Consider the following 13588-nt stretch of genomic DNA (forward strand, 5'->3'; position numbering starts at 1 on the left):
AAAGGTCCACCTAAATCAATCAAAATCAGTTTAATTGTACGCTATATTTAGAATATTTCCACTTCAAAACACTTCAACTATCCCTTTTAATTTTCTGTTTTAAACATTTTATCCCCTGTGCCTCAAGATAAAAAAAGAGAAGAGAAAAAATATTATACTCTGAAATCGGTGCCAGCTTGTTGGCAAACTTTCACAATATATTGCCAGTGTTAAGACTGTACTGAACCTTTCTGTTACCTTCTGTTATCTGTTATCTCTCCTAGCTGCTGGATGCATATTTCAGCAGAGCCCTCAAGGAGCAGAAGGAGAAATTTCTAAAGAACCACGGCTTCTCGCTGCTGGCCAACCAGCTGTACATCCACCAGGGCAGCCAGGGGCTCCTCGAATGCTTCCTGGAGATGCTGTTTGGACGGCCGGTGGGCCTGGAGGAAGAGTGAGTCCAGAGACAGCAGAATATTATGCATAGGACTTTCTACTGAATGAATAGATGTCTTTGACACTATTTTTTCTCTTGTCTGTATTTCTTTCCAGTCTGGACCTGGAGGAAATGGAAAATATCTCACCCTTCAGAAAGCGCTGTATCATCCCAGTGTTGGGTCTTATTGAGAACTCCCTGTATGAGAACTCCTTGGTGCACAACATCCTCTGTATGCTGCTGCAGCTCCTCAACGCCTGCCCGAAGCTGGCAGACATCCTGCTAGACCACGGGCTGCTCTACGTGCTCTTTAACACTCTCTCAACCCTCAATGGCATGGAGAACGGGTACGGCTGCCAGAACAGAGGGCGATTCATTTAAACACCTCCATGGGTTCATGGGTTTTGTCTTGAACCTTTGAGCCGTGAATTGAGTCATTAATCCTCTCACTGTTCATTGAACTGGTTTATACGAGTGGTAGTCTCACTTCCTGTGCTTCATATTTTCTTTCTTTTCGTGTCCTCCCTCTGCAGTATTCCCCTGAATGACTACAAGCTCCTGGTGTGTGACATCCAGCAGCTGTTAGTAGCGGTGACGATCCACTCCTGCAGCTCTTCAGGGTCCCAGTACTTCCGCATCATTGAAGACCTCATTACCTTGCTGGGTTTCATGCAGACCAGCAAGATGCGTCGCACACAGGGTGAGAGCTGGATTTCTAAAATTCAATACGCATGCAAAATACATCAGTGTTGTCATCGACTGTGCTCTGCAGTTCTGGATGATATCAAGCTCTGCTGCAGAAAAAGAAACTGGGCTGTCACTTTCATTATCTACAAATGCAGAGCGGAAACTCATTTGAGCAAAAACATAATTTGAGAAATATCTCACATCTCCATCTTCCCACTGAATAGTTTTCTCTCATTTTTCCTTAAATTTGCTCTCTGACAAGTATCTCTCCCATCTCTTCCCCATTAGCGCTTATTTCTCTGCTATTTTTATGTGATATAATCATTCTGTGATCACAGAAACATTACAAAGGCATTATGGCTCTGTACGAGGCACTCTTCATTTTTGGTTGTTCGTCATTTTAGTAATTATACTCGACTGTATTATTGCCCTCATTGGGCCGCCTTGATGAACGCCACTAGTTTGTGAAGAAGTGCGTGTTTGTGAGATTTGATCATCAGCATAGTCAACTACCCCAAACTGCTATGTAAGGCTACCTTTTCTGCTCTGTTTGTGGGCAAGTTTCATTGATAAAAATGTTACCCAAGAGCCGTGTTGGACAGTTATGCATTACTGTAATATTATTACTTTCCACAGTAACAAGTAGTGTAAGGAATTACAATTTCCTAAACAGTAGTTATATTATATTATTCAAGTAACGCTGTGTTACTAGAACGTGATTTGTTTTTTTGTGCCAGGTGTTGATGTGAACGTTTGGCAGGTCAGTATGCATCTTCGAATCGCGTTGAGTTGAACTTTGGTGAAGGGATGAAGATGCATGTGTGACCGTGCTCTGAGGGAGAGGAAGAGACAGGCCCGGTTCTATGAGGGTGCAAAAGAAAGTAATATATAGAGTAACGTAATTAATTACTTTTGATACCAAGTAAAAAGTGAAGTAATATTATTACTTTTTAAAGGAGTAAGAAGTAACAAATGACTTATTACACTTCCCGAGTTGCCCAAAACTAGAGTACTACAGTAACTACAGTAAAAAATAATATAAATCAGCAGATTAAATCCTAACACAGCTGCAGTGTCTGTAGTCACAGCATGGGACCTGAAAAATGAGAAAATATTCCCACAGCTGTCAACCCTGTGTCATCGCAAAGCCGTACAGAGACATAAATAAAGAAGAATGGTCTGATTTGAAGTTAGAAGCCAAAAAAATGCCAATAAAATCTAAAACAACAACTGTTGAACCTCTCATTTAATTGCCGATCGATGATGCACATCACACTGATACGGTGAACAGAATATTAACTTTACCATGGACCAATAGTGGACCATTGTGGATTATAGTCACATGTTTAAATTCAAAATGAATTCAGATTAAAGCAGGATTATTTAGTCAAACAAGTAGGTGGAGATAGGCAGACTTTCTGTACATGACTAGTACGAGAGGCCTGGACCACTTGTGAATCACGTTTGTACATAAGAGAAAATTCATGGATGAAAAGTAGAATAAAATTGATGAATGTCACAAGTTCTCTTAAATCCCTTGTATGAAGCTCATCGGCACTCGCTAATGAGGCGCGTCAGGGCAACTTCTAACATGACAAAGTACATTGCCTCTTATTGTTTTTCCCCAGAGATGGCCGTGGCTTTGCAGTTCCGCGTCCTTCAGTCAGCGATTGAGTTCATAAAGACGACAGCCAATCAGGAGCCTCAGAAGCTGAGCAGCTCTGTTAACGCAACAAGCTCTCCGCATCACGCCATCCAGCAGAAGCGCAAGAGCATCGCGGGTGAGTATTTCAAACTGATGCAACAGTGGAAATCTGGTGTGCAGTTTTTGTGTTAGTGTCGAGGTAGAATTGACCACCATGTGTTTTCAGGCATTTCACTTCTTCTCCACCCTCACCTGTCTGTTTATTGATCCTCTCCTCGTCCCGATCTGAAGGTTCCATTGCCATGAAAGACTCCATTATTCCCCGCATCCCCAGACAGCACTACTGCTCCTATGGCCAGATACCCCTCTCCCCTCCCTTCAGCTTCCTGTCCCAGGACTCCCCCCTCCCCTCCCCCTCTGGAGCTCCATCCTACATGCTCCACTGTGACGCAGGTAGCTCGGACTGCGGTCCACAGCGGAGAACATCCTCCCCGTCATGGAGCATGTCTCCCGTGTTTGCTGTGAACTCACCCTCTCTCCCACACTCACCTCGGGTGTTAATTTGCCCAGTACCACCGTGCGCTACTGGTGCCTTTTGTGTGTGCATGTTTGAATGCTTAACTAAATCGGTGTTAAGCATTTTTTTAGCACAGATGGCACTTTGATTAGTGAATCATTATGAACTTCTCTGTGTTCAATGATTTATGAGATATTTGCATAACCTTACTCTGAAAGGAAAAAAGAATGTGTGCTTACTTTAGTGTACCGTCACATGCACCCATTTTGTGTTCTCACAACTGTGCATGTTCCTATGTTATGCTTGTAGGCCCGCGCCGGTTCTCTCTGGCCCAGACCGACTCTCTGTTGATGCGGATGCGCTCCGTAGCCAGCGATGAGCTCAACCAGATGATGCAGAGGAGGATGAGCCAGGAAAACCCCATTCGTGCCAGTGAGACTGAGTTCGTCCAACGGCTGCAGAGGCTTGTGGTTCTTGCTGTCAACAGACTCATTTACCATGGTAAAAAAAAACTTCTCCCACTTATCTATTCTATTATTCTCTATTTTCTCCTTCACCTTGCATGAGCGTTAAGTAAGGATACACCGATACTGATATCGGGCCGATACTGACTCAAATTGGATCGGGTATGGGTGACAATGGAGCCGATCTATTCAATTCAATTCTATGTTTGTATACTATATACATTATATACTGGAATTTTAACAAGGAGGGTGAAAAGAGGAGATGCCACGCATCTTCAACGTGTCATATCTTTGGGGTACAACACATGCTCAGTAAAAACTGATCTGCACTCGCTGAAATTCAGCCAATAGCAACGCATGACCGCAGCTCCAGTTACACTGCGCATGTGTCATACCCCAGAACTCAAAACATGTCCCAGCCTCTTTCAATGCATTAAACGGTTATACTTAAATTGTAATTACTGTTAATTTTGAAGATTTTTACCAAGTTGTTGGTGTAAGATTTATTATTTTGATAATAAATAACACTTCAGTAAATGTATATCTATGTAATCATTTGTTACATTTTGTTTTACAATTTAGGAAATCAATGTTTACTTCCACACAGTGAGGCATACAGATTATTAATTAAACACTGGTATCAGATTGGTACTCGGTATCGACCGATACCCAAAGTCCAGGTATTGATATCGGGACTTAAAAAAGTTGGATTGTGCATCCCTATCTTAAACCGAACTTGGTGTCTAATCCTGGTTCTGTTTGAATGTGTCTTTTATTTCAGATGTGAGTCAGGACTTATTTGACCTGCTGAACATTCCCGACTCTCCAGACCAACCGTTTTTAACACCAGATCCAGGTGATCAACCACAGGACGAGGGCGGCTCCGCCTCTGTCCCACACTCTCCCACTCCCTTCACCCTGCCGCCTGCCAGCAAGAAGAGCTTCCAGAAAGACATCCTCAAACTCATGATGGACGGGATCAAAATCAGCCTGGTATGACGACACTGAGAAGAAGAAGTAATTGCTGTATTGTGAGACCTTGTGTTGACGGTTGTGATCTCACAGGGCAGCACGGGTCGAGGAGGAGCCCCACCTCAGCAGTGGCGACGGATCCTATGGTCGTGTCGGGACACTTTTCGGGTCCAAATCGGCCGCCTTCTTGTGCACACACTCAGCCCTGCGCATCCCCTGTCTGACAGGAAGGAGTCGCTGGAGTTTGTGTTCGATCCCAGACACTTGGATATCCTGAAGGAGAGCCTCAGCCCGGGTCTAGAGGTGAGTGTGAAGGATATGAAGTCTATTTGTCACCATGCATGTCAACTTGGCTTTTGCTCACTGCCCAAAATGATATATTTCTGGTCATTTTTACCTTCCCGGTGCAGAAATTGTGTTGATTTCAGGGGAAAGTGTGAGTGAGCGTTCAGTATATTAGCTTTGCTTGTCATTTTCACTCCTACAGACAAGTTTTCCAGGAGGTGTCAGGCATTGGCTTTAAAATAACTGATAGATGTTTTCATGCTGCTTGCATCGCCACGGGAGTCTTTCACTCTTTCTCTCAGGCTTTACTGAGGGTCAACTAGCCGGATAATGCTTGTCTCCTGTTCATCATTGAATGTGACTTGCTCCAGACACAAACAGAAATTTAATCTGTGCTTTGTTTCACTCTCTCTTTCTCTCTCTTTCACTCAGCATGGACCGAAGTTGTCACTGTACCTGTATGAGATGCTGCACGATCACAAGGACAACCTCACCAAAGACGAGCAGAACGCAGTGGGTGTATTCATGACCTCGCTGAAGCTTTGTGGCCATCGCTGCATCCCACCCAACGTTCCACACAAACAAGACTTGCTCAAAGCCATAAAAGAGGTAAGTCCTACAAAGACAATCAGTCATTGTTAAAAGGAAGGAGCAGTTTTTAAGCATTTTAGTCAAACTCAGTTTGCCTATTTGGCAGTTGAGCAGTATGAAATATCAACTTTTGTCCATAAAGTGCAGCCTGTCAGGTTCCTTTTTAGCCAGAAAGCTAATGTGTCTTGTTTACTTGTATTTTTATTCACACAGGAAAATTTCAAATATGAATCAGAAGAGAAATCAAGCAAAGCGGCGTGGGAAAAGAAAATGGCCAACACTCAGAGGAAGTGAGTAGGGTCTTTTTTTTTCCCCTGATGTGAGATTGATGTTCTGTACAAGAAAATATTGGTAAGAATCGTGTCTTTGTTCAACCCTTCTATTCACTCCCATTCTCTCTTATTCCTCTGCAGTCTTATCCAGAGGCTGGATGGAAAGTCCAAGGACATTTCAAAGATTGCAGCTGACATCACTCAGAATGTGTCTCTGCGACAAGGCATGGAGAGAAAGAAAGTCATCCAGCACATCAGGGGACTCTATAAGACTGACCTCAGCGCCAGCCGACACTGGCAGGAGCTGGTGCAACAACTCACGCATGACCGGTAGGCATCGACTTTTATCTCTCACAGGGGCTCACACAATATTGGAACAAAGTACAATAATAAAATCGTTACTGTAATGCTGATTGTTATTCTAATGGTGATTATTTTTCTGGTCATTTTCTTGACTGTAGAGAAATTATATTCTAATGTGAAACAATTAGGTTACAGTTTATGTTTGAATAAATACATTTGAATAAGATAAATTATCTCCAACATACAGAGCACAAGAATACCTTTAAAGAAACAGTTGTAAAACAATTAAATCAAGCAAACTTTATGATCTATGCAGTTGTGCATCCATATCTGGGGAGGCAGGGCCGTAGCCGGGACTTAAGTCAAGGCTGAGAGTCTAGAGTCATTATAGCAGCTCTGTCAAGCTGTACTAATGGCAGCCAATGGCGTAATGTAACTCATGTGAATTTATACTCCTTCTTAGGATGTTAAACCCCCCAATTACCTGATACTATATTGTTATGAGTAGACAAAGTGTTTGAGAGGGCTTTAATGGTCTGTTTCAGTGCGGTTTGGTACGACCAGACATCCTACCCAACGTCCTGGCAGCTGGACCCCACCGAAGGGCCCAACCGGGAGCGACGGCGGTTACAGAGATGCTACCTCACCATTCCTAACAAATACCTGCTCAAAGACAGACGCAAGTCTGAAGGTAAAGAAGACACTCTTTTATTTATAGCAGTATTATAGCAAGTCTAGTACTAGTGTGTTTTGTCTCCTTTAGCATTCTTATTCTGACCTCCATGTCTTATTTAGACACAGTGAAGCCACCGTTGTCCTTCCTGTTTGAGGATAAGACCCACTTCTCCTTCTCATCCACGGTCAAAGACAAAGCCACCAGCGAGCCCATCAGGTATAATTTCTACTCCTCTGTCACTCTGCAAACCTTTAGTAAACATCATATCCCTCTTAGGAAGACAGGGTGGTCTGACATAAATGTCTCATCAGCTTGTGCTACATTGAGAAGTGTCTATGCTTTATTCAGACGGCGTATTTCTTGTATGAGAAATGTCTCTTTGTCCTCAGGTTCACCAGACGGTGCATCAGCGTCGCCCCCAACAGAGAAACAGCAGGGGAGCTACTTTTGGGTAAGACACTGACCATCTCTCACAGCTGCTCCATGCATAATATAGTCCGCCGGTCACACGGCACAAAGAGTAATGTGCTCTCTCTGAGGCACTAGAGAATATTTCTCTCCCTTCACACACAAGTGTTAGTTATTCAGCGGGGGAAGCTTTTGTTTGTCTTGTTCTTAGTACACCAAATCTCACTCACCCTGTATTGTCTCACAGGGAAGTCTGGGATGTACTTTGTGGAGGACAACGCTGCTGATGCTCATGACAACCAGGTAAAACCAGAGAAGGCTGTTCACGATTATTCTCTTTCAGAGGGTTATGTGAGTCCGCCTGGCGACTCAACACCGGATGTGTTTATGTGTTTGGACAGAGTCTTCATGGGGAGACCGAGGCACCCTCTTTCTCCTGGACGTACGAGGAGATCAAGGAGGTGCACAAGCGCTGGTGGCAGCTGAGAGACAACGCCGTTGAGATATTCCTCACCAACGGCAGGACCCTGCTGTTAGCCTTTGACAACACCAAGGTGAGGCAAAAACACAAGTCACTTGGAATAAAAATGGAAGACGCCATGTTGTGACTGGGAAGTTCAGGAAACAGATGCTGAAATGAATGTTGACATTGCTCTCGACTGGGAAAAAGGCCACTTCAAAAATAAGTTAAAAAGAAACAATGAATACAAGGTGTTTTTGATTGTAATAAGTTAAAACAAAATCTGCCAATGGAACAAGTGAAACGTTGCTTGGTAAGATTTCTTGAAATACAATGTAATATTTAGACCTTTCAAGAGAAAAATTAGATCTTGAAATTAGCTGAGAAAACTAATTTTGAGCTATATTTCACTAGTATTAGCAAGTGTTGTGTGTCATAATAAACCTGTAATGCTCAAATTTAGTTAATTTAACAAGATATTCAAGATGTATGGTCTAAAAACAAGTCCCTATATCTCACTGAAATGTTACTTGTTAGGTGATTGCATCTTATATTAAGTGTTATGAGATATTTTGACTAGTAATTAGACACATTTACTTGGTAAGATTTTGCGTTTTTGCAGTATAGTGTGTTTACTTCAGCTGTTTCATTTCATTATTGCAAAGAACAGATTTTGGCTATCATCCATAACAAGACTACCCAGCAGATCACAAGAGAAAAAAAATCAGTCCATGTTTCATTTCAATATAAAAATGTAGCTACACATAATGGACTGTGATGGAAATGACAAGATGAAAGAGCTAAAAGATGTGTGAATAGACAAAATCATGCAGCTGGAAAATATTTGAGTTAATTATTGAATTACCTTTTTGTTATTCTGCCTCTGCCAGGAATCAATCATGATGATAAGATACAGTACTCTCATTCTCTACAGGAAAAACACTGCTATTATTTCACACTTTTTACTGCAGGTATTTCCAATGCAGAGGAATCAAAGCAAGTACAGAACTGCTCAGCACATAGAGGCCAAACAGATAATCTGTTGTCCTTCGATTGTCTGTTGACTCACAGAAACCTTTCCTAGAGAACAGGCAAAAAAATTCCCTTTGCATTAGACTGATATGTATTTTTTTATTAAAGGGATAGTTCTGATTTCTTTTAAAGTTGGGTTCTATGATGTTTGGAGAAGCAGGCAGTTACCGTACCACACAGAACCAAAGTAATGTACTGCTGTGGAGGGGGTCGGCAGCAAAACATATTTTAGCCACCTAAAAGAAAGGCTCACCTAAAAAAATCAATGTCAGTTTAAGTGTACGCTATATTTTGAATATTTTACTGCTTTACCTTGCCGTGAGACTGCTTTCTGACGGGGAACTGAAGCTGTTATCTGTGCTCTCTTCAAAGCCACCAGACTCTATTGACAAAAACAGTAATTTTACCTTGCAGAGCATGGGAGACCACTGCCTCGATTAGTTTGTGTGTGTTAATGTGTGACTTTGGTGAATCCGAATTAGATTAGGAGAAAATGATAGCAGGCTAAGATGATCTACATGGTAAATGTTATACTTTCTTAACATCAGCATGTTCCTGTTCCTCCTAAGTACAACTTCACTTAGCCACTAGCATGGCTATAGACTCTGTTAAAGTTTGTTGTAATGCATTATATGCTTTTATTGACAGTCGACAGTTAAGACATGACAGGAAACAAAGGTGTCACTTTACATTACATTACATAGACATCCTGACACTAGAGAAGTGAAACATCTCATGGTTCTCCGTGTTCCCGCCGTAGTTCCGTGACGACGTCTATCACAACATCCTGACCTCTGACCTGCCCAACCTGCTGGAGCACGGAAACATCACGGCGCTCACTCAGCTGTGGGGCTCGGGGCAGATCTCTAACTTCGAGTACCTCACACACCTCAACAAGCACGCGGGCCGCTCCTTCAACGACCTCATGCAGTACCCGGTGTTCCCCTTTATCCTGCGAGATTACACCAGTGAGACCATCGACCTGCAGGACCCAACCATCTACAGGTCAGTGCTGGTCGGAAGCTCCTCTAATATGAAAGTCCTTTGAGGTATTTAATAAGAACATTTGATTATATAATGTTATGAAGATTAGTCTTAGGCACTGTTTGTACATGTACCTCCTCTGTCATTGAGCTGGATGACAAATAAGGTCTCTCTGAAGTCAAGACTCATGACACGGGAGCAATTTATAATGAGACAATTTTCATTTATCACAGTTGAACATCATGGTTCATTTGTGCTTTGCTTATATCACGCAGGAATTTAATCAAACCCATCGCAGTCCAGTCAAAAGAGAAAGAAGACCGCTACGTGGATAATTACAGGGTAAGGCTTGTTGTACATTTTAGCGTGCGTTTCCTGAGTGTATTGGATGTTACGGTAAGAAAACATGTGTGTGTTTGTTGTGCAGTACCTTGAGGAGGAGTACAAGAAGGGCATCCGTGAGGACGACCCCATGCCTCCCGTCCAGCCTTACCACTACGGCTCACACTACTCCAACAGCGGCACCGTGCTGCACTTCCTGGTTCGAATGCCTCCTTTCACCAAGATGTTCCTTGCATATCAGGGTGAGTCACACATTAAGTTTGGCTGTATTCGTAACCGTATACTACTAGTAGTATAGTACTATAACAGTGTAGTACGTGCTGATTTGGCCAGCATGTAGCATGCAGTATGCAAACAAAAGCAAAATCTACAGTATGCCAAAAAATACCTGGATGTCGTACTGATTTGGAAAAAAATCTCTAGTACGGACTAGTGTACCTCGCCTACTGTATCCCACAATGCAAAACGCTGGAACGGTACAGTCTATGGTCACAACTACAGCAGCCAAAAAGGGCGAGTTTTTTACATTTTTCGTAGCTATTTCATCACTAAATTCACTTCTGAAAATTTTTGAGGGGAGAAATCAACTGTGTAGATTTTGAAAATTGGCAGTTTTGACGATATTAGATGGCGAAAAGAGCATTTGCTCCAGCGTTTTTAGAGTTTAGATGCTCCACAAAGCGTTGTGACAGTGAGCTAGCGCCTACCGGGTTTTCTACCTCGCCAGCCGGGCAGTCACACTCACAGACCCCGCTATGAGCTGGCTGGAGCTCTCTTAAGAGACCGGTCTCGCCAGTGACTCTCACAGACCGGCTACAGAGTGGCGAGAGAAAGAGCGATACCTGATGAGACAACATGACCCTTTTTAACATTACTATAATATTTGTAGGGAGATCATTCTACTGTTTTGTTGCTGTAACTGAAAAAGCAGTTTGAGTAAATGTTGTCGAGTAATGTTTTATATTTACCGTCTCCCTGATCCCTGTTTGTCTTTCTTCACCATGAGCTGTTAGAATAAATTGTTTGAGGGGTGGTGGAGCTCAACCTGCAATATCTTAAACAAATCTAAACAGACATTGGTCATAAACAAACAAACAAAAAAGCTCAATAAGTTGTTTTTTTCCGATGATATTGCAATAGTGGCTCGAGGTTTTATGTCCAGTGCTTTAAGTGCGGTTTCGAATGCAGTCGAAAACCGCAGCTGCATTGTCTTTTACAGTATCTTTAGTTTCTAAGCACTGTAAATGTTAACTGACTGACAGGTCAGTGCTCTTTAAGAGCAGATCATTTTCATACATCTCCAAAAAGCTTTTAGCAGCACCTGTCTGCATTACATTGACACCTCCATCTTGGTTGATGCCGAGGCTTTAAGTACTGAAATGTTGGAAAGTCCTGATCTCAGATCAGACTGAGCTGCATCACTTGCATTAGCAATGAAAGGTTACTTCATCTTTATACTTCTCTCTGATCAACTCCTCGCCCTTCCCTTCCCCTTCCTTTTTCTATTTCTTCCTTTCTTGTTAATTATTTTTTCATTCATCCGTCTCTCTCCTCTGATCCTGCGAGGCATCTTTTTATGTGATCCTAAATGTATTCAGCCAGCGTGGTGTCTAAGGTCATGAAAGGGGATCTTTTCAATCAGTGAGTTGAATCTGTAATTAGATTGTCTTTGGCCTCAATCAGACCAGAGCTTTGATATCCCCGACCGGACGTTTCACTCCATGAACACCACGTGGCGCCTCTCTTCCTTCGAGTCCATGACTGACGTGAAAGAGCTCATCCCAGAGTTTTTCTACCTCCCAGAATTCCTAGTCAACAGAGAGGGTAATTATTTGACACACCATTTTATACCTTTATGGATTTTTCCACATCTTATGTATTAAAAAAGGATTTTTTTTTTTTGCTTTCACAGGTTTCGATTTTGGTGTTCGTCAAAATGGCGAGAGGGTGAATCATGTGAATTTGCCGCCGTGGGCCCGCAACGACCCGCGTCTGTTCATCCTGATCCACCGGCAAGCGCTGGAGTCGGACCAGGTCTCCCAGACACTGTGCCAGTGGATCGACCTGGTGTTTGGGCTCAAGCAGAAAGGCAAAGCAGCTGTCCACGCCATCAACGTCTTCCACCCAGCTGTAAGTAGCTGCCTGTTTTACATGTGATAGAAATTATTGGGAAAGTTGTTGTAGCTTACTAGGGCTGTCAATCAATTCAAATATTTAATCGCAATTAATTGCAAATTAATTGCACATTTTTTATCTGTTCAAAATATATTTAAATTAAATTATATTTAAATTTGTCAAGTATTTAATACCCTTATCAACATGTGAGTGGACAAATGTGCCTTATGCAAATAAATGTATATATTTATTGTTGTAATCCAATTAACAACACAAACAATGACAAATATTGTCCAGAAACCCTCACAGGTTCTGCATTTAACATAAACAATATGCTCAAATCATAACATGGAAAACTGCAGCCCAACAGGCAACAACAGCTGTCAGTGTGTCAGTGTGCTGACTTGACTATGACTTGCCCAAAGCTGCATGTGATTATCATAAAGTGGGCATGTCTGTAAAGGGGAGACTCGTGGGTACCCATAGAACCCATTTTCATTCACATATCTTGAGGTCAGAGGTCAAAGGATCACTTTGAAAATGGCCATAACAGTTTTTCCTCGCCAAAATTTAGCGCAAGTTTGGAGCGTTATTTATCCTCCTTTGCGACAAGCTAGTATGACATGGTTGGTACCAATGGATTCTTTAGGTTTTCTATTTCCATATGATACCAGTATCTTCACTCTGGCTTTAAAACCGAGCCCGTGACAACCACCAAAAGATCGATTGTGTTAATGCATTAAATAAATTAGTGGTGTTAAAACGAATTTGCATTAACGTGTTATTATCGCATTAACTTTGACAGCCCTATTGCTTACATAAGCTTTCATATCATTTTTCACAGACCTACTTTGGCATGGACGTTTCGGCTGTAGAAGACCCGGTGCAGCGACGAGCCCTGGAGACGATGATCAAGACATACGGACAGACGCCCAGGCAGCTCTTCAACGCCTCTCATGTCAGCAGGGCCGGCCCCAAACTCATGATGGAGGGGGAGCTGCCGGCAGCTATGGGCCTCCTGGTTCAGCTGGCCTTCAGAGAAACCCGAGAACAGGCCAAAGAAATAGTTTGCCCGGTAATCTGCTCTCTGTGGTGGTGGTAGTGACTCTGACAGGAATGACTTAATATAGATTGTCCATGAAATGATCTGCTGCTCAACCTGGAAATTTCTTCTTCGTCCCCCACAGAGCCCACTGCCATGGATCAAAGGTCTGAAATGGGGCGAGTACGTGGGCTCGCCCTCTGCTCCAGACCCAGTGGTGTGTTTCAGCCAGCCGCACGGGGAGCGGTTCGGATCCCTGCTGGCTCTGCCAACGCGAGCCATCTGCGGTCTGTCCCGCAAGTTCTGCCTCATGATGATTTACAGCAAAGAGCAGGGTAGGAAGTCACTCACAAGTCAGCCTGGATGGTGTGCACAATG

At 42.8% G+C, this 13588-nt stretch overlaps 1 protein-coding gene across 1 annotated transcript in view; it reads left to right on the forward strand.

Moving 5' to 3' along the window:
* The window catches only part of lyst (lysosomal trafficking regulator), a 75837-nt gene that overhangs the window by 56659 nt on the left and 5590 nt on the right, over window positions 1-13588 (forward strand). Inside the window, 22 exon segments of the mRNA XM_037781698.1 lie at window positions 264-433; window positions 532-762; window positions 949-1115; window positions 2731-2883; window positions 3574-3765; window positions 4510-4721; window positions 4794-5003; window positions 5418-5594; window positions 5790-5866; window positions 5990-6178; window positions 6697-6842; window positions 6947-7043; window positions 7217-7278; window positions 7483-7538; window positions 7637-7789; window positions 9488-9732; window positions 9987-10053; window positions 10139-10295; window positions 11737-11877; window positions 11966-12183; window positions 13013-13243; window positions 13356-13545. Of these exon segments, the coding sequence (XP_037637626.1) occupies window positions 264-433; window positions 532-762; window positions 949-1115; window positions 2731-2883; window positions 3574-3765; window positions 4510-4721; window positions 4794-5003; window positions 5418-5594; window positions 5790-5866; window positions 5990-6178; window positions 6697-6842; window positions 6947-7043; window positions 7217-7278; window positions 7483-7538; window positions 7637-7789; window positions 9488-9732; window positions 9987-10053; window positions 10139-10295; window positions 11737-11877; window positions 11966-12183; window positions 13013-13243; window positions 13356-13545 (3541 nt within the window).

Source organism: Sebastes umbrosus, chromosome 10 (genome assembly GCF_015220745.1).
Source record: "Sebastes umbrosus isolate fSebUmb1 chromosome 10, fSebUmb1.pri, whole genome shotgun sequence".
Classification (NCBI taxonomy): domain Eukaryota; kingdom Metazoa; phylum Chordata; class Actinopteri; order Perciformes; family Sebastidae; genus Sebastes; species Sebastes umbrosus.